We start from the raw sequence: 20,716 nt of genomic DNA on the forward strand, positions 1-20,716 counted from the left end.
TCAATTCATAAAAGGTTTCCTTATTGCATTTTCAGTGATACTTAAAAACTGAAACTGATTACTAGGCTCCCTTAATACCGTATTTACTCGCATAATGCTCGCACTCGCGTAATGCTCGCACCCCCCACTCTCGCTCAGGAGGCGAATGACGCTTTGCCAGCGCCTGCCCGCAGCCTATGAAGAGAAAATAGTGGACTTCCATCGATTCGTTATCAGGATCTGAGAGGAGAAAAACTTCTTGCTCGCCCAGATAGGGAACGCAGACCAAACTCCGCTGAATTTCGATATGCCCAGCAGCAGGACAGTCGAACAGACAGGCGCTCGGACTGTGCACGTCAGGACTGCAGGTGCCGAAAAACAGAGGTGCACGGTCATGCTAGGCGTGACGGCGGACGGGCGGAAGCTCCCACCGTACGTCATTTTCAAGCGGAAGACCCTCCCGAAAGGAAAGCTCCCCCCTGGTATACACGTCAGCATCCAAGAAAAGGGGTGGATGACCGCGGACCTTATGGTGGACTGGGTGAAGACTGTGTGGGGGCGGCGACCGGGAGCGCTTCTTTTTCCGTCGCTCCTCGTGCTTGATAGCTTTCGGGGCCATCTTCAAGAGTCGGTTCGGGCGAAGTTCAAGGAACTGCGCACGGACCTGGCTGTTATACTCGGCGGCCTCACATCAATGCTACAGCCTCTTCACGTATCTTTGAACAAGCCATTTAAAGATAACGTCCGGAGGCTGTACGCAGAATGGATGGCCGAAGGCGAACATGCTCTGACGCCGGGCGGTAAGATCAAAAGACCGTCCGTGGAGCTGCTGTGCAGCTGGGTATCAGAGGCATGGGGGATGATTGATGTAAACATGGTGGCCAGAAGCTTCAAGAAAACAGGAATTTCGAACGCCCTGGATGCGACCGAGGACCACCTGGTGTGGGATGACGAAGACGCATCGGAAGATGAAGAAACCATCGATTCCAGTGTCGACACGGACACTGATGAAGAGTAGAATTGCCTGCAGGACGTACGCAACGCGAGTAGTGACGGGGAGGTTGCGCGCAGCAAATAAAGTGCTTTAGCAGCTTGAGCTTACGTTCACCCTGTACTTTCATAACGAAGGTAAGTTATGCTTGAAAGTAATGTTTTCGTTATATTTACAATTGCGGACCTGACAATCCTGATCTTGCACCCATTCATCTTTGCATTTAACACTCCGAAACATTTGCTTGAAAATTTTCCCCACATAATTATCGCACCCCCAAACTTTGCATTGATTTTCAGGGAAAAAAGTGCGAGGATTACGCGAGTAAATACGGTAGTTAACATGAACAATATGGTAATACCTTGATTGAAACTTTACATAGCATCGAAGTGGTCAGAGCAATAGTTCAATTTAAAACAATACAGAGAGCTCATATCACCTTTCCAAAGTGTCCTCGTCCGAGCACACTGATGAATTCAAAGTGGTCAAGTGTCAGAGATCCTTGTCCACTGAAAAAAGAAGGCAAGTGCCAAAAGTAAGGCGTTCAGTAAGATTCCCAAAATGTCACCCATATTCAAACAGCTTACTCTCTTTGAAAGCTCCTCTTTAGTGTACTTATCAGATGCATTGTAATTTTACGCAGTCAATTCAATTTCTGGTTATAGCCCGAAGTGCTAAGCCAAGCACAGCAACACTCTGCTCTTTTAAATCTGCTTCTGTGACACTAAATCAAGCCAACAATAAATTAATAAGAAATAGATTAACCAATGTCCCCATAAACTCCATTTTCCAAGATCAACAATTGAAAAGAGTGATGACATACAAGTTCCTGGAAGTTTGTTTTGAAGAAATTTCTAACTCACAAGCTCGAATCTAGTGGATGGAAAATTTTGAAGGCAATTTTTTCAGCAATAAAGGAGTCTTCTGCTGCCGGAAAAACACTAACTTACACAGAAAAAGCCACACAATCGATCTTTGCTAAGAACAAAAATTGGAAAGAGCAAGGCTCAAAAGCAGGTGGCTCAGTGTGATGGTGGCAAATTATTACCCAGAAATGCTTTTTCTTTATTTTTGAATAATCAACTCATGCTTCTCTGCACAGTTATTTCCATAGCACTCTGTGTGGCCTATGTACGTCTGTCCATGTCAGCAGGACTTAGCAGACCGCTGTAGTGCCACATCACACTTTTCGATTCTTGGCTCTGAAGTGACGTACACATTGATTTTCTCTTGGTGCAAACATAACACTTCAGCAATGGTCTACTTCTAATGGTGCTCATCAAATAAACTTCGTTGAAAGCTTGTACCTCTGCCATCCAAGCTCTTTCAAATTTCTTCTGCAGTGTTTTTTCATGTGCAGGCTTTTGCAAAAAAAAAATGCAAAAACCAACCCAACAAGTTTGAGTAAAATAGTTACCAAAGCATTTTTACCATATGCTAGGCTTTGTTATTCTCCTTTGAAGTGGGGTGAGACTGTTTTGTCAAATAAAAAATCAATTATAATTTTGCACCCTTTTTCGTGGAAGTTTTTTAGAGGTTTCATTTAAATTTATCGCACCCCACTTTGATTTTTAGTTCTGGCAACATTCTGACAGCGCATGTTTTTCAGCTTTCAGAAAATATATTGCACTTGGCTATTCGCAACATCAGAAATGCTTTTTTTCTCATCCTTTTTTGCAGTCGCGTCAAAGGAAGAAGTTTTCATATGCTTCATCATATTTCTCGAAACAGCCTTTTTTGAAGTCCATGTACCTTTTTCTCAGGAACTATCAGGCAGAAGTAAACAAATTTTCCCGAGGTTTCAACCAATGCCTTTTACATGACTGGTACCAGAATCAAAAGCCCAAGTCCATTTTTATTTTAATGACTAAAAAAAATTTTTCATGGAAGAAAAAACGTAATAAATATTGTTTTTCATCAATGTGTATACTTTTGATACCAGTTGTTAACACTTCCTACTTCCAATGCAAAATCTCAATGCACTGCCATGTACCTTTTTCTCGGGAACTATTAGGCAGAAGTAAACAAATTTTCCCCAGGTTTCAACCAATGCCTTTTACATGACCGGTACCAGAATCAAAAGCCCAAGTCCATTTTTATTTTAATGTCTAAAAACAATTTTTCATGGGTCATGGAGCACAGAGAAAGAAGAAAAAAACGTAATAAATATTTTTTTCATCAATGTATACTTTTGATACCAGTTGATAATACTTCCTACTTCAATGCAAAATCTCAACACAGTGCATTCAGTAGATTTTTAAAAAAGGTACATTAACAGAAAAAAAGAACTAGACAAGATTTAAATCCAGTTTTTAGCACTAATGCAAGCTGCATCTATCTACAAGATTGCTAGCTAATTTCATGGCCATAGCTTTTAACACAGCTGCTGTACAGTCAACTTTTGAAAACCATTTTGAAAGTCTCACCCCCCCTTTACAGCATGCTACACTTGCACCTCGGTTCATGATGTGCTCGGCCTTGACGTGCTCTGCGCCAGGACATTTTGGTTTAGACAATCGCACAGTGGCTCACCTTTCAACATCGGGCACCACAACAACAGGTGTCACTTGTGGTGGCTCTCCGAGCTTATTTACTTCATCCTCTTCATCGGGAGCTAGCTCAACTATGGGCTCGGGGCTTGGTGAATGGCCGCCAACCACCATGTTGGATGTCTGCTGTGCCTTCTCCTCCACAGCCATCGAAGTGATGGAAGTCTCTTGTTGCAAAAAGTCAAACTCCCCAAGCGCAGACTGCAAACAAGTATTGTACTTATTACGGTTCCATAAAATGATTTTTTATGAGTGCCTCATCAAGCACCTTACGCAGTGGTTTGATAACCTATCAAGCAGTATAGTCTTGAATGCAGTGGAACCTCTCTAGAATGCAGTTAAAAAACAGACTTGCAACCAAAAGCTACTCGAAAAACCGTAAATTTATAAGGACCAGAAAGCAGCCCACAGAGAATTCAAAAAAAAAATGTAGTCGAAAGCATTCGACACTAGCTGTCAATTATGCAAAGACCTTATGAAACAAGATTATAGACTAGTGGTCCATGCTTATGGCACTGCTCTAAGCAATATAAAAGGCTTCATCAACTTCATGCGCAGTAGTGTCCCTGTGTGCAAACAAAACCTTGATCCCTTGGAAGCACGATGTGTGCAGCCACACACCCGGCAGTGCAACTGAAGGTTGGAATGGATGTAAACCCTTTAGGTTGCTATGTTTGCTAGCTTTCTACAATGGTGACTACATCAGCTTATCTTTTTGTGCTGCCTTTTCCAGTTAACTCTAGCAACTGTGTGGATGTGGCTCAGTGATTGTTTGGGCTCACTTAGCGTGATAGGGACAGGCAGCAGGAAATTTTTGCATCCACTAATTTTTCTGGCATCAACTAAATCCATACTGCTATTATCAGCAGGAGTTTAATTCAGCAGCACAAATTCCAAATCTTTAGGGTACACAAGTTCAAGGAGGGACATCATTTTCAAATCACAAAAAATGGACAAAAAATCATTACTAAAAAAGGTTTTTTAAACCATAGTGGTGCTTGAAATCGTTGAAAAAAAAAAAAATTTTTTTTAACCTAGCAACCGAGCGGCGCTATCTTTGGCTCGGCGAAAAGCTTGTTTCTGTATCTTGAAAACTGGCGCCTCAGCTCAATTCTAGACACAGAAAGCAAAAGTTTCAATATCGCGCCACGTGACTGCCTCCGTGTCGCCACTGGCCTCTTCAGTGCCCTTATCAACTGGCGAAGTTTTTGTGGGAGCCGACAGCGAGGCATCTGCTCATGGCCACGTGGCATTATATTTTTGGCTGTTTGAACTTTAGCGACACACTACACTTCCATGACCGACATCCCATTAAAAAGAAATCTAAATGGTGCACTGCTCAGGCACAATTATATTTTGACGTTCTCAGCATACAGGTGAGCATCGGTGGTAGCCGGCCACGTTAAGGTGGCACCGCCGCATCAGGTGCAAATTCGACCAGCCTAGAGTCCAACTGCTCTGAAGCGATGCAGAGCGGTTGGCACGCTATGTGCGAAATAGAGACTTTTCCATTCTGCGCCAGGCACTATCAAAGCACGCAGGAAGGCGCCAACACGCAGGCAGTCGAGCGCTGTTGAGTGTAGAGGGTCGCACTTTGGCCATGACATTGCTGTGCTACACGTGCACGTGTGCTAGATCAGAGTATAAACGTGCCTTTACGGCAACCACAAGAGAAAGCCATCAACGATCAAGAATAGTAAACAGCTGCTGCAAGTGAATTTATTGTGAAGGGCATCATAGACACATATCTGAGCACTTTAGGCTCCTCTGGTAGCGCGCCTACGGAAAGTGGCTTGATTGGCAATGCAAACTGAGCAGTGCATGCATGTCATGGAAGTGGAGCAGAGCTCTTTGGGCGACATTGCTCAGGCATGTAACAATCTACTGAAAGCAGCTGAAAATATGCCACTAAAAAATAGAAGTCATCAAATGCTTATAAGGCTTCGAAAGGCCTGATACGAAAGGCAATGCTGCAGACAAACTGCAACCAAGGGCTGCTTTTCTGGGCCGCTGCTCACCTTGCGAAGCTGATTTCTTCTAATTGTTCAGTCTATTTTGAAACAGTTTGTTTTACTGCACTCTCTAAACTACGCCAAATTTTTTTAGGGTGATGAATTGCGAGAGGTAAGCTATGGGATGATGCAAGCAGAAGTGAGCAGCTCCCAATGCAACCCCCACCCCTCCCCTCCATCTGCCTCTCATCGCGGGAGGCGGCATCTAAGATGCGACGGACGCTGCAGCTGTCCATTTCAATGTGATTGAGCGCTCTTTGTAGGCCATTTCTGTGGCTACACAGAGGGTGCCCTTATCTCAATTATCTATGATGAAGTGCAAATAGCCAATCCTATGCAAGCCAGTACACCCGTTTGACTCAGTTAAGGGGGGAGCCTCGTCTTCAAAAACGAAGTTTTATTAATGTAGTCATAATTATGAAATCTGCAGGGAACGTATTTTTTCGTGCAGATTCTAAATACAGTCACCGACCGATTTTTCGGACTCAAAGGGACCCCAAAAATGGTCCGAACAATCGAAAAAGTCCGAAAATCCGTGAAGTACAAAAAAAAAACCACTTTATTAAGATGAAATCGGCTTAAAAATGTCACCGATTTTAACTCGCAACAAATTTCTCTCGCTGGCGACGATTTGCGCCAGTATTTAACCCAAAGTTGTGCTATCACTGTACACACTAGAGAGCAAGGTCACCGCATTTAGTTGGAATACTTCCCACGCTTCTTTGACGGGACCCGGCGGGGCCATGTTGTCCACAACACGAGTGTGCACCACACCATTCATCAAACACATGCAAAGATAAGGCACTTTTCATTCAAAGCAGCGGAACCGCCTTACGCAATCACCAAACGGCGAACGGATGTAACTTCGTGAAGACTGAGCGCCACTCGGTCGACACGGTCAGAGGAACCCAAATGACGAAACGACGAATGGCAAACGTATGAGACCCGCCGCGGTGGCTCAGTGGTTAGGGTGCTCAGCTACTGATCCGGAGTACCCCGGTTGGATCCCGACCGCGGTGGCCGTATTTCGATGGAGACGAAACGCTAAGGCGTCCGTGTGCTGTGCGATGTTAAAGATCCCCAGGTGGTCGAAATTATTCCGGAGCCCTCCATTACGGCACCTGTTTCTTCCTTCCTTCTCTCAGTCCCTCCTTTATTCCTTCTGGCCGAGATGAGAGATAGCTCCTGCACAATTTCCTTCCCCCAACAACCAATTTTCAACATATGGGACAAGCAATAACTGCCCGCAACAACGTCGGCAACAAAAACAAGTTGACGGCGATGACAATCCGGCTGCCACCTCGAAGTGTCAGAGGTCGCAGGGACCTCTACTGGCAACAATGAGGTACCGAAAGTATGTCAAGCCAATCCAGCTGCAGCGTAAATCCACCTCAATCCAAGATGGCACCTTTTGCGCCGGCGAAAAGCTGATAAGATGGCCAATTTTGGACCGCAGGCGACTGAAATTAGTCCGAAATATCCTACAAGTCCGAATTATTGGAGTCCGAATTACCCGTCGGCTACTGTATGTCATTTTAATTTCAAGTAAAACAATTTCTTGAGCATTTATGCAATTTTTATGCAAGTATTTTGTGAAGAATCCTTGAAAAAAATTTGCTGCGGTAAACTCGCTTATGCCATTGGTTTCTGTTGATACCAAGGAATACAATAAGGGTAAAATTATCCTGGCTATCACCGAACCCGAGTTACAGGGTATTGAAGCTGCCATTTCAGAAACGGGAATACACACTTTTCTTCGCATTTCTGAAGTGACTACATCAAAACCCTATAACTTAAGTTCTATAATAAGCAGGAAGACAACTTTACCCTTATTGCATTCCTTGGCATCAAGAGAACCCAATAGCATACATTTCAGCAAGTTTTCTGCAGCAAATTTTGTTCAAACTTCTTCACAAAATACATGCATAAAAATTACATAACTGCCCAAGGAATTGCTTTACATAAAATTAAATGACATATTTAGAATCTGCACACAAAAATACATGTTCCCTGAAGATTTCTTAACTGTGACTTCAATATAAAATTTTTTTTTCAAGACCAGGCTCCCCCCTAGGGGGGGTGGGGGGACGACACTGGTTTGCAACGCAAAAAAAAAAATGGGAGGAAATTGGTTCTCTAAAAATCCCATTTTTGGCATGTTTGTACATTCACCTTTATGCTAAAAATCAGTCAACCTCCATATGGAAATAAAAAAACTGAGGGACACTTTTAAGTTCCGCCATTAAGGAGAGCACTTTGATATTACCAGCTGTGAAACATCCCACAGGGTCGATGTATCAAAACTCAGCAGTTTGCAGTGGGCAAAATTCAGGTGTTTACGGATTGCCGCGCCACTTACGGTGAATAATGTAAACTGTGTTCAAGTTGCAGACTTCAGGATTATTTCTAAACACACAACTGCCTGCGAACAAAATCAATGAAACAGATGTATGAACAAAAATCCATAGATATAACAGTCTGACAGATAAATTACGAGATGAAAAGCAAAAAAGAAAATCCTTTGCAGAAGACATGGCGCCATATGGTAACAACTTTTATTTGCAGCTTCCAGCCATCCGTAAGCACCCAGCAAGTGGTAATTAAAACTAGCCATTTTCTGAAGCAGAGTCTTGCAACTGGCAAGATTAATGAGCTCTGCTTTTAAGGGTATGACGCGAGTGCGGTTCCTCTTGCCCACGCAGTCACAATCATTATGTGAAAGGCCACACGATATAAAAAATTGAAAATTGGTTTTTGGGGAAAGGAAATGGCGCAGTATGTCTCACATCTCAGCAGGCACCTGAACAGACACCTGAAACGCGCCATAAGGGAAAGGATAAAGGAGGGACTAAGAGAAGAAAGAGGTGCCATAGTGGAGGGCTCCGGAATAATTTCGACCACCTGGGGATCTTTAACGTGCACCGGCATCACACAGCACACTGGCGCCTTTTTGTGTTTCGCCTTCATCGAAACGCTGCCGCCGCGGTCAGGTTCAAACCCGGGTACTCTGGATCAGTACCCGAGCCCACTAACCACTGAGCCACCGCAGAGGGTCGACATATACATATATAAAGTCCCACTTTAACCAAGCCTTACGAACATGTCTGTGTGGCACAGTGGTAGCATGTTTGACTCACAACCCAAGGGCCCAAGGGTCAGGGCTTTCGGACGCACCGGTGGTGCGGCTGGCGCCATCTGTGGGAGCGGCTTGTAATCAATTAGTTTTAAGTTTTCCGCCACGCCACCACCGGCTTATCTGCAGCACGTGGCATTTACGTTTTCATGTAAAAACAAAGTTTTATGCGCCTGCACAACCAAAAACAATCGGGAATGGTTAGATGAATCCAAAGTTCGCGCTCCACTCATTCCACCCCGGCTTGTCCAATTGCAGTCATTTTGGCGTCGTTTGAAAGCTCGCTTCCTCTGCTACGTTTCCCCTTCCATAAAGACACTGGTTAAGCAGTGCATGCCCATTGCCGCCGTGTGGTTGCTCGCGTCATTCCGGTGCCGATAGCTCTAGCACGTCAGGAGTGGGGATGGTGGAGAGTGCCGGCAATGCAACGCAAAGAGTCCATTTCCTGGGATAATGGTTGAACATGCAGGAGTAGGTGCATCTGCGGCTGGTACGACCGCACATGCTCTTCTCTTCTCCGGTCGTGTTGCCTCACACTCACCCGCGCCGCTCGTAGCGGTGTTGTGTGAGGTGGCGGCGGCTGCAGCCGCAGTCATGCTGTCAGCCAGAGTGATTGCCAAACGTTCACCGCGTTTATGACTTAGAGTAATGGGGATTTACTGTAAACATTTACAAGGTGATTTCACCTACATTTAGTTTCTCATGCAAATTCAGGGTTAATTGAAGACACATGGGAGAGGCCCTTTCGCTACAGTGGGTGTAGTCGGGATGATGATGATGAAGACACGGCTTTATGGCAAGCTTTTGCAACTATTTTGGGACGGAACTCCAACATATCTAGTACGGACTCTCTTGAAGAACTGAGCTATGCAATGATGTCATTTACATTGCCATAGCTGCATTCTAGCAAAAGTTACAATTGACTAAAACTTCAAATGCGTTTTTCTAAGTATGATGTTTTTAGACACTGCAATCAGCCTTATGGGGATTTTTTCTATGTTGTTGCTCAGTGACATTTGACAAATTTGGTATTGTAAATGTAGTGAAAAGAACTAGGGAGTGATGCTTTTTATGTGACTCTAGTATCATTTTGTAAATTACAATTAACATGGTAATGAGAGAAAGTTAAGCAAAATTCTTTCCAGTAAAACATTTCCTTGCCTATAAATTGCTTTCAAGTGAACAAAAATATCAACCTCCACATGCATGTCTTGGCATTGGGGCCAGACAGTTACTTTTTGTGTTTGGCAAGGTGAAATTGTGAAAAATCCCCATAAGAAGTACCCTTTTTTTTTTAAACTTTGTTTCCTGAACCAATGGAGCTATAAAAAATGTACCATATTTACACGATTGTAAGTCAACCTATTTTTTTAAATTTGAAAATCCGAAGTGGGGGCGTCGACTTACAATTGAAATGAAAACATCGCACTACAAGTAAAGGCGAGACAAACGAGATATCAGTCATGCTACAGCGTGGTTGCATTTTTGCTGTGCGGCTCTGTCACATCGCTATTGGTGCTGGCCTTGAGCAGCTGCTATGTCAACGTGCAAAACTGGCATCCCCTCCCCGCGCGGTGCAGGCGGCGGCCAATGGCGGCTATCGATAAGCAGCAAACTGGCACCCCACATGTGGCTGCCGACTGCGGTTGCTGATTAACGGCGGTAGCCCGATAACGCAATCGCGTTCTACTGGGAAGCTTAAGCGTCCAAAAAGTTTTCTTTTTACTTTCAAATGCGCGCTCGGCACTCAAGGAAGCACTGATAGTTGATGGAAGGGCCGCTGTTCCAATCTAGGCAGCGCCCCCACTCCGAACGGCAGCAGTGCCAGGGAGTGTCCGTAGCCGACGGAAGAGCAGACGCCATTCACGCGTAGTTTTCTCTTTGGCTCTGACGCATTTGACTACTGCCGGCCCCGTTTCACAAGTTTTTAATGTAATGTAATGCTTCGTTAGTCATCATTTGTGCTCCAGGTCCAGTAAGCGACCGGCGCTCATTCACAGCTACATTCAAGATGGCTGCCATTTTTTACACTGAAGAAAGGAACAGCCGCGAGCCAGGCCGCAAGTTCGACGTTCGCAACAGGTGATACAGGTATGGCAGCTGCAGCGAGGAAAATTTTTACCTGCTCCACGCAATGTCGTGATGTGGTTGTTTGCGAAGTGCGGGATGTTGCTGGACGACGACGTTAGAATGTACTGTGGGACCGCAGCAGCGATCACGATGGCAGCACTAGTGAGGACGATGGCGCAAGTGTGGACAAGTAGTTCAGTGATAAAGTTCCGCTTTAACCGAGCCGTACAAATGTGTCTGCATGGCGTAAGCAGTAGCGTGTCTGGCTCGCAACCCGAGGGCCCAAGGGTCAGGATTTTCCGATGTACCACTGGTGTGGCTGGCACCATATATGGGAGCCTTTTGTAATCTACTAGTCCTAACTTCTCCGTCCCACCAATACCAGCTTTTCTGCGACATGGGGCCTTTATGCTTTTGCGTAAAAAGAACAATTCCTAAGACCTACTTCATCCCTAAAATCAAAGATGACACCTTTCACGGCAGCGGAGTACCAGTTAGTTGTGATGCCTGCTCGCATCAATATTAGGCCGAAAAAAAAATTAATTTTTGGTTGAAAAACGATCCCCACAGCTTTGCTGGCGTATATTTTAGTCCAAAAAAATCAAACTTTTGGACTCCACAAAGTACAAAATATCACCCGTGAAAATGTACACGTTTCTATAAGGTGCGTGACGGTTTCTCAGCAAAGTCCGAAATATCATGCAAGTCCGAATTATTGGAGTCTGAAAAATTGGTAGGCTATTGCAATTGTGTTGGAAAAAAAAAAGACTCATGACTCGTAGTATGCATTCAGAAATCCAATGAAGGTAGTTAAACTTCCCTCTTGCCCTCCTACCGATGGGGACGGCTTTTAGCAGTACGAAGAGTACTTCAGGTCTTCGTCCGGCGACACATTGCCGGTTGGGGCAGCAATTCCAGCTTCTTAGAACAAAACTTATTTATTAAAGACGGCACTGACATAAAAAGGCAGGTGAGTAAAAGGCAGTTTAAAAAAAGGGCAGATTAAAAACGGCTGTTAAAAACGGCCGAGCTTGAGACTCGGCGCGCTCGTCTCAAGTCGTCGTTTCCCGCGGGTTTTAACCCCTTCGATAATTGGGCGGAGCTCGGGGGGGGGGGGGGCATTGTCCCCGTGGGCTGTCCCGAGCCCCGTGAAATGCACAGCTCACTGGGAATGCGCAGCTCGCTGCATGCGCATTGGATCCACCGGTTGCCACGCGTCATTAGTGCCGCCTTTCACCCTAAGCGCGGGCGTACATTCCTCGATTCCCCTTCCCCGGGCATGATCGCTCCTGGTAACAGGTGCGGGGGGGGGGGGGCATCGGCTCCGTGGGCTTCCACTTAACAAAGGTAGAAGCAGTCTTCTAATATATACTGTCTAGTCTGCAGGCTCTTCACAAGGTGCAGGGAAAATATTTTGTAGAAAAAAACGTTGACATAAACGCTTGAAATTTTTTTCACTCAAGTTTGGAAGCAATACTAAACACAAAAAAAATTTATCAGAATCGAGTGAAAAATAAGAAAGTTTGTGTTGAAAACCACATCACCCCTTAACTGTGCACCTGATGAAAAATGCATCCGTAAAATTCCAGTGCACTTATACATTTCCACTATTTAGGGCAATGCAGTCCACTCTCAAGAATCCAAATTCGAAGACTGAAAATTAGTTTAAATTATGCAGAATTCGAAGGCAGCCTTTTCAAAAAATACACTTGACGTTGATGGAAGCAAAGAATCAGTTTAAATTAATAACATCCCATTGTACTAACATCATTCAAGCAGCTGCTTCCTAGAGATAAAAAAATTACCTGAACATCCGTTTCAAGTGAGGTCTGATGCGATGACAATGGGCTTGAGGCGTCAGGCTCATTGGTGTCTTCAAAGCTAAGCTTGGTGACAACCAGACTATCCAGCTCCGGTGAAGTACTGACAGGAGCTACAAGGCAAGCGCAGAACAAAGATCTAACTGCATGCCTGATAAACATCAGGACATCACGAATCTGGCAGCACTCAGCACATCAAAACAGAACCTTGAAACCTGCTCCTGAGAGCAGAGCAGTAGCAGCAGCTGAACACACAACATATGAATATATGTTTCAGTTCTATTTCTGCAAAATGAGTCTATTCATGTTAAAAAGTGAAGCATTTTATTATTTTCCGACGCAGTCTAATTTATTTTACTAATTCAATCACTCCTTAAGCTTCCTGTGAGCACCTAGTCAGGTTTCTAATGACAGTGTCTGCACCTGTCCTTTTTAAGTCACCGACAGATATATCAGACTCTGTAGGACCGGAAAAAAAGGTCCGAATAATTGAACATTACGAAAAAACCATGAAATTAAAAAAAAATCAGATTGCTGAGAGAAACCAGCTTGAAAAATTGGGAATTTCACCACTTCTCACGTTCAGATTGTAAGCTATTTTAGCTTGCACTTGAGCTAGAGTAATGCTTTACCATGCCTGCACTGCACTTGTCTGCATCACACTTCAAACCACCACCACAACAATATGGGACATGACATTGCGATACGAATTCTTCGCTGGCAAAACACAATGCTGTTGCCAGCTGACACACACTGCACAAGGCAAAGAGAGTCTTTTTCCCTGGGCAATGACGGCCACAAAGATCGAGCTTTGTCTTTGTTGGACACAAAAGAGGCAGTATGCTAGCTCAGACAATAATCTAGTCATTACAACTGTCTTTCAGATGCCTTACTTTCAAAGCAAGTTAAGCCAATTAAGAATTTTCACGTTCCCAAGTCAAGAAGAGTTGAATACTGAGCAACTAACTCAACACCCAACCAAATATTATGTCAATATAGGATCACTGCCGTAAGTTAGAGCTGAGTCATGCCACATAGTCATTTCTCCAGTCATTTCTGCCTTGCAATTTACAGGCTGGAACCACCTTCCCTTAAAAGTAACCATTAATGATCACTTGCTGTTTTGTTAAACATTTTGAGAAACTATTGTAACCTTAATTAATTTCACTGAATACTGCTGAATTTTACAGTCTCATGCTTGTAACCACTCCCACCATTTCTCAACAAAATTTTACTATGGCTGAACGCCTCTAACATGCTGGGTATGTCATAAAGCTAACCGTGACAAAGTTCCAAGTTGTTAGATAAATAGTACAGTTAGAAGCGCTGAGAAAGCTCTGTACCAGATGATGCATGCACACAACAACATGTTAGGCAACTTAATGTAGTTAGGTGAGTCACCGGATATAATGTAGCTATGGGAAACAGAGCCCTCCTCAAAGTGAGGCGGCCTTTGGAGGCGAGTGGACTGTGGACAGCGTGAAGTGAAATACTACCGGAAGCTAAAATGCGGGTTGGCAGTTCTAGGTTTGGTACTGTGGTAAAGTATTTCAAAATTCCAGCCATAATTAACATGCCAAAATGCTGTGTAGCTGCCAGAAGCACGAAAATGCACGCTACATGCAATTCAGAAGTATGACAAACAGTGAGCGTTGTATGGCATATGGCCATCTGTTTTCTTTCACGTGGCATTCTGGTGGGGCCCTGGCATGGTATGGTCAAAATGAATTGAAAATCTGTGTTGTCTCTAGAAACAGTTTTCGAAAAAGCTGCATTAACAGCCCCACCTCTCTTCAGTGACAGGAGGAGAAAAGCAGACGCTGCGCAGGAAAAGGGGGTCTCTCCAGACAGGCTAGTGATGCGTGCCAGCTTGCTACTGTTTCTATGGGCAGCAACGAGCCGCCAAAACACCACAACTACAAGGTTGAATGGTTCAGAGCTTTCCTGTTTAAGTATGCACTTGGTAATGGCCACCCTTTTTCGAGCTTCAGTTTTAAGAACGATGATTTTTGCAAACGATTCCTCACACTCACTTCTATTATGATAGCCATAATTTTTTTGAGAGCCACTCTTCAAACCCCGTAAAAACCCGCATATGAGTTTTTTTTTTATATATACATCAGCGTGTAAAGCTTCTGCCTCGCATTAATGTGAATCCAAACAATTTTTAGCCCAAATTCGCAGTTCCAGTCCCATTATGATTCAGCACTATCACATCAAGCTTCCAGAGAGAAGGCACCAATTAGCAGTGGTGTCAGCTGGCTGTTTCGATGGTTTTAATCTCAACGTCAGTTCATCCCACTGACCTTGCAGCGCACCCTCTATCGGAAGCAGGACAACCGCAACTCGTACAATGTCGGGACTGCGAAAGTATACTCCGCTGCTTTTAAACGGAAAGTAATCATAGCTGCCAAAAGCAACTGCAGCTGCGTGGACTCAAGGTAAGATGGGTCTTGAAATGATTAAAAAATGGGGTAATTTCGATTTTGCAAAAATGGCATATTCAGGATCCATCGAATCTAAAGTGCCTACCTAAAAATTTAAAAATTTGAACCCCAAATACTAAAATATCTATATATTTCGCGCCTACGAGCCCGGAAATGGCGATTTCAGAGCGAAATCTGGCAGCACTTCCCGCCCATCGCTTCCCACGACCGCGCCCCCAATGATTGCCATCTTGGTTTTGCTTGAAAGCTGGGCCTCTTCCCCACTACCTGGTATTACTACTGCGAAATATTTTTGGAACATCCGCATTCTACTGCTTTTGAGGCCTCTACAACAACCTCCGAATGACAGGCGCGGGAATTGAAGCAAGATTTTCTCAGTGTTTTTGCCAATATGACTAGCTCTACAGAAGTTTTTATTTTGTTTTTATGGTGCAATTTCAATTAACCTTATACCATTGAATTCAGAAAGAACTAAAATATGGAGCTATGCTGTTTTTTGTTTGGCTGAGTCGAGCATTTCAAATCTTGTGAACCATAATGTCACCTAATTACACTTCATAATTATGGCACCTGGACAAAATTTAACACTTTTATACAGTCAACGACCGATCTTTCGGACCCTCTAGGAACAGCGAAAACGACTGAAAAATCAAGCAATCCAGAAAATCAAATTTCATCGAAAAAATCGCGAACTTGTTGCTAATATGCCGGAGGAAGGTGTCAGTTGTATTGCACAGATTCTAAAGCTCCTCATGACTAAATTTCGCCATGCGACACCTGCACAGACGACGGGCAGCGACCACTTTGACGAGCTCGGCCTGGCTATGCTGCCTTCGGCATGTCGCCGATGAACACACGAATTGGGACAAAGTCTAGACGGGAGAGCGAACACGCCGCTGCGGGAACTGCGCTATGGTGCACCCACCGTACAGCGATTCCTGCAGTACGGTGGGCCCGGAACGAAGACGTGAAGATGGCGAAAGAATAAGAACCGAGAAACGGCCGAAGCAAGCACTCCGCTGGCGTTGGCCTTCGTCATTAGGCCTAGCAACTAGAGCCAAAATCGGCATCGTATCCGACGATATGCACTCTGTGGTGGCTTGCATATAATGAGAGGCGCCTTGCCTGTCATCGAAACGCCAGTTGTTTACAGTTTTACAAAAGAAGAGTCACGGTTGCGGTGCGCTTTGCTGCGGATATGCTTACCTCGCTTTGAAATGCACTACCATTTCCTCCCGCACTCGCCGTCTCCGTGAAGCTGTACGCCTCCCACGCACTTCGCTGCTACCTCTTCCCATATTCGGGACAAAAGAGCCGGCACAGATGAGTTCCGTGAACTGTGATTACTGTTCGTGAGGCGAAAACATCCAAGAACAGTACGAATTCGAAACCACGCGGGCGCTATGTGCCGACTCGCGCAGAATTCCAGCATCGCAAATTAAGAGGCTCCCTTTATGATTGAATTTCATTTCCTTTGATTAAGTTTTCGATCTCTCCTGCAGTTTGAATGAATGAGGTTCCACTGTAGACATTACCGGTATATGGCAGCTTGGATATTGGTGGCGAGTGCGAACGAAAAATTGAGCAGTCAGTTGTGGTGCGTCTGAAACTTCAGGCGCTCTTATACATTGGCACTATGAACCATGTCTCGGTGCCGCAAAAAATTCCAGATAATCAAGGATGTCCGAGAAATCAGGGGTCCGAATTTTCAGTCACTGACTGTATAATGATGTACTTCAACAATATAATTGGCATAGCTCCACATGGCAGGTCCTTGGCTACAGACCCCTTTCAATCAAAACCAAAAGATGTAGAAAGAAAGTGTCTTAACAACCTATAAGAATTCAACTACTTATAATTAGGCTTCAATTATTTTCCTATAATATAGGAACTAATGAGATGTACTGAAACTAATTAGATTTTTGAAAACAGGAAGAAACACATATATGCACCTAATTTTATTACGATAACTTTAATAATAAAAATTCATTTCAAGACCCACATCTCCCCTTTAACGACTCTCTCCAGCCACACTCTGCAATTGGATTGCAGACGCTGGAGTCAGCATTCCCCAGGAGCTCGGTCACGCTTTCAAGAAATGCAGGCTCTTGAATGCGCTCAATAGTACTGAAGAAGAGTTTCTATGCTAAGATATCTGTGACAAGGGACTGCGAAATACAGTACATCCAACGACAATGACCACTAAAGCCCCAACTCACAGGACATTTCCTGGGCATGCACACGCATATGCCAAAGCCGGCCTGAGCAAGCGCGCGGTGCGAGACGTAAGCAGGCGGGAGGGCGGCACCCAGATCAGTACATGCCAGCTATCAGCGCACACACCTGAAGCGACACACCGGTTTACAGTAATCGGGGGACTACGTGGCTCCTGAGAGTGCAGGGGTGAGTGTGAGCTGTTCTTTTCCTCACAGCGCAAAATTCTCTAATCAAGCATGTCGGCCTGAGAGAGGGACCGAGCCAGCACCAGGCACATGGAAATGCATCCCCTTATCGATCGATGCCTACTGCGAGATGGTGCTGCGTGCGCAAGTGCACTGCCTGGCAAGTGTCCATTGAGTCACTGAGTAAATGCCGAAATGCAATGCAAATAACTGCTTTTGGATGAAAACTGTCTTTGCTACCCCCAAATTGCAACTTGCTTTCTATGTGGATCCATACTATACACGAGTTTTTATGGCACTACTAAAGAAGTCTTTTAAAGGGGCAAAAAATTGTTGCAGTTGGCCTTTAAATACTGGTATTATAGTTTTATGGGGTATAATGTCCCAAAACGACTCGGGCTATGAGGGACACCATGGTGGAGGGCTCCAGATAATTTCGACCACCTGGAGTTTACGATGCGCACCAACACCGCACATTACACGGCCCTCTAGCATTTCGCCTCCGCCCAAATGTAACCGCTGCAGCAGAGATCGAACCTGCATCTTTTGGGTCAGCAGCCGAGCACCATAACCACTGAGCCATAGAGTCAACTGTTTAAAGAACACTTTTAGAGTCTTCTATGCATACTTCACTGCATTATTCAGGACTTTCTGAATGTTTACGTTTTACAACTCGCAAGTACGAAAGCAATTTTTTTCCCATGGGACAAGTAAGGTGCCAACATCTCATTTACATTCATCCAAATAAATTTAAAAATCTCACCTGTGGTTAGAAGAGCATCAGGGGGGCTAACTGTTGTTACTTGGTCAGAACAACCGGGAGGCATAGCACGCTTCATCAAGCGGCCCCACGTGGCCACATTGATGTTCATCTGTGTTGGCCGAAGAAAGTTCTTTCCTGCAGAATACCATTTAATAACACCAAGGTCAGAAACTAGACTCATACAAAAAAAAAGGGAAGAAAACATGGCAGTAATTATTCACTCTGCACACATAAAAAGCAGATAAGAAACATAATATATGTGCTTACGAAAATTCTTGAAACCTAGTGAAAAAGAAAAAGTAAAGCTCTTTCAACATGAGGTCCGTAACATATTGCAGCTTTCAACAAAGGCAATGATACACTGTTTATTATCTACCCCATGAAGAGCAAAACTAGACAGTTCACTCTTACCATTCAGTCCGTAATGCCTCAGCATTATATAGCATTACAGCAAAAGCTCGTTAATGCAAACTTAAAAGGGACCAGAACAAATTAGGCATGCCTGTGCGAATAGTGGATTTTCAGTTTGAAGCAAATATGAAGCAAATGGTTTGAGACTCGAAACATAGTTGAAAAAACAGAAGCTATTCATTAGAGCTCAACATTTGCGTAATTCACTAAGGCAAGTGAAATAAAAAAAGGCAAACAAAATAAAAATAAATGCTTTCAAACTTGCGTTAGGCAATGCTCGAAATGCAGCAAGCCAAAGTGCACTAAGCATCATAGCCTCAAGCCCTTACTATGCAATTCTTTACATGCTGATGATCTTCACTACAAAAACTGCCAACAGATTTTTCAGACACTGAAACTTTGGACGCAGAGCATTTGATGCAGCAATCCCTCTGACCTTATTCACGTGGCATACTGTCACATGACTGCGCTGCACACGCAAGTCATCCATTGTGCAAAACTCAAAGATGTCAGCCCTGGAAGCGGCACGCCGCCGTACACCAATCAGAGGATGTGGTACCCGCGATTTCTGTGCTGCATCTTTGTGGAGACCAAACTTGCAACTTTGTGCCTTGCACGGCTCCAGACAAAGATGTGTTGTTAGCATGGGCCAGCACAAGATGCGGGGACATGCGAGTGCGCCCTCTTGCACCGCTGCAAAAGGCACGGGGAGTGCATCTACCCTTGGTCTGCAGACATAAATAAGACTTTTCCTAGGACGAGTACTTTCCTCTAAACATGCAAAAGGTAGCAGAGGAGGCATACCCCTACTTCAAGATTGTGAGTGCAAGATAATGGCAGTGCTCTGCGAAGCAAAGACTGAACAAAATGCTTCGAAATACCTAAATAACTGGTGTTCCACCACTCGTCTAATTTCAATTGCCAAAGGCCACAAACAATATGGTATTGTCTGTTTCGTAGTTCGTTTCCAGCAACACCGTAACGACGACAACGGAGCTCTCGCCTCAGTCACGTTGGTATAGTTCCACACTATATCTTTTTTGTCACCTTCGTCTTTTTGGCTTTCCGGCTGGTGAGCACAGCGCAGTTCGCGCTGCGGTGTATTTATTTTCGCATCTGGGTCTGGGCTTTGTGCCATCACGTGCGTACCGAACTGTGCTGCCTTCAAGTTGAAGGCCAAGTTTGCGGATGTGGTCGCCGCGCCATGTGCATGTCGCGTGCTGACATCCTGAGCGATGCAATTGCGCAGAAGTATCAAAGCATACATAAGACCATCGTGTGCTTCGTCAAGCACCTTATTTTCCTTCGAACTTCGAAACACTTTCAAAATATTTGAGGTTTCCAAACATTGCTATTTGCTTCGAAGTCTGAATAGAGTACCGCATTATTCGCTTTGATATTCGAAACGTTCAAATATCAGCACAACCCTAGAAATAAAGTTAGAATAATGTTAGAATTACCTGGAAGTTAGAATTACCGAATGAGCCCTAAAAAACAAACAAGAACCACTTGCATGCAATTATTTTTTTGCGTGACTAATAAGTTCTTAAGATAACTACCAACAATGCTCTAAAGTCCGTGAGAAAAAGAGGAAAATAGTCACTTCGCAAGAACTTACGTAATATATTGCTAGACACTAGAAAGAATTAAGGAACACAATGTTACAAGCACTTTCTTGTGTTTTTTTTCTGTATTTTATTGCACATCGAATTTCACTGGTCAAAACATGGCAACACTGTAGTGCTAATACAAAATGCCATTCTAGAAAATTTCAAACCAGAAATTAAGAAGCCTCTTCGCAAGATAGTGTGCTGCACATATTAGACTTCATGCAAATTAAAAATTATTATTCTAACATCTATATTCAATAGATGCTAAGATATTAGATTCACAAACATTTCGAGAAAATGGCAAAAATTAACAGACCTAAATTCCATGGCATACAGTGAAATACATAATCACATTTGCACTTGGAAATGTAATCTGGCATGTAATCTGACTGACTTTCTTCCCACATGGCCCTTTTTCCACCCCTGCTGCCTGTTTTCAGATGCACACTTGTGTGCTGACACCTTACTTCAGCGCAAGTCCTTTTCAGCTTGCATTAGCTTTGCTTTTGCTTGAATCTTGAACTGCACA

General features: G+C 44.1%; 1 protein-coding gene across 6 annotated transcripts in view; it reads right to left on the bottom strand.

Moving 5' to 3' along the window:
- Pkn (serine/threonine-protein kinase N) overlaps window positions 1-20,716 on the bottom strand; it is a 101,757-nt gene that overhangs the window by 31,820 nt on the left and 49,221 nt on the right. For all 6 annotated transcript variants that reach the window (XM_077647622.1, XM_077647624.1, XM_077647620.1 and 3 more), the window contains 4 exons: window positions 18,167-18,301; window positions 12,540-12,667; window positions 3,503-3,720; window positions 1,410-1,479 (listed from right to left, as the gene is read on the bottom strand). In XM_077647622.1, the coding sequence (XP_077503748.1) occupies window positions 1,410-1,479; window positions 3,503-3,720; window positions 12,540-12,667; window positions 18,167-18,301 (551 nt within the window). The remainder of the gene's footprint in view (window positions 1-1,409; window positions 1,480-3,502; window positions 3,721-12,539; window positions 12,668-18,166; window positions 18,302-20,716) is intronic.

This window comes from Amblyomma americanum, chromosome 1 (genome assembly GCF_052857255.1).
Source record: "Amblyomma americanum isolate KBUSLIRL-KWMA chromosome 1, ASM5285725v1, whole genome shotgun sequence".
In the NCBI taxonomy this organism is placed as follows: Eukaryota; Metazoa; Arthropoda; class Arachnida; order Ixodida; family Ixodidae; genus Amblyomma; species Amblyomma americanum.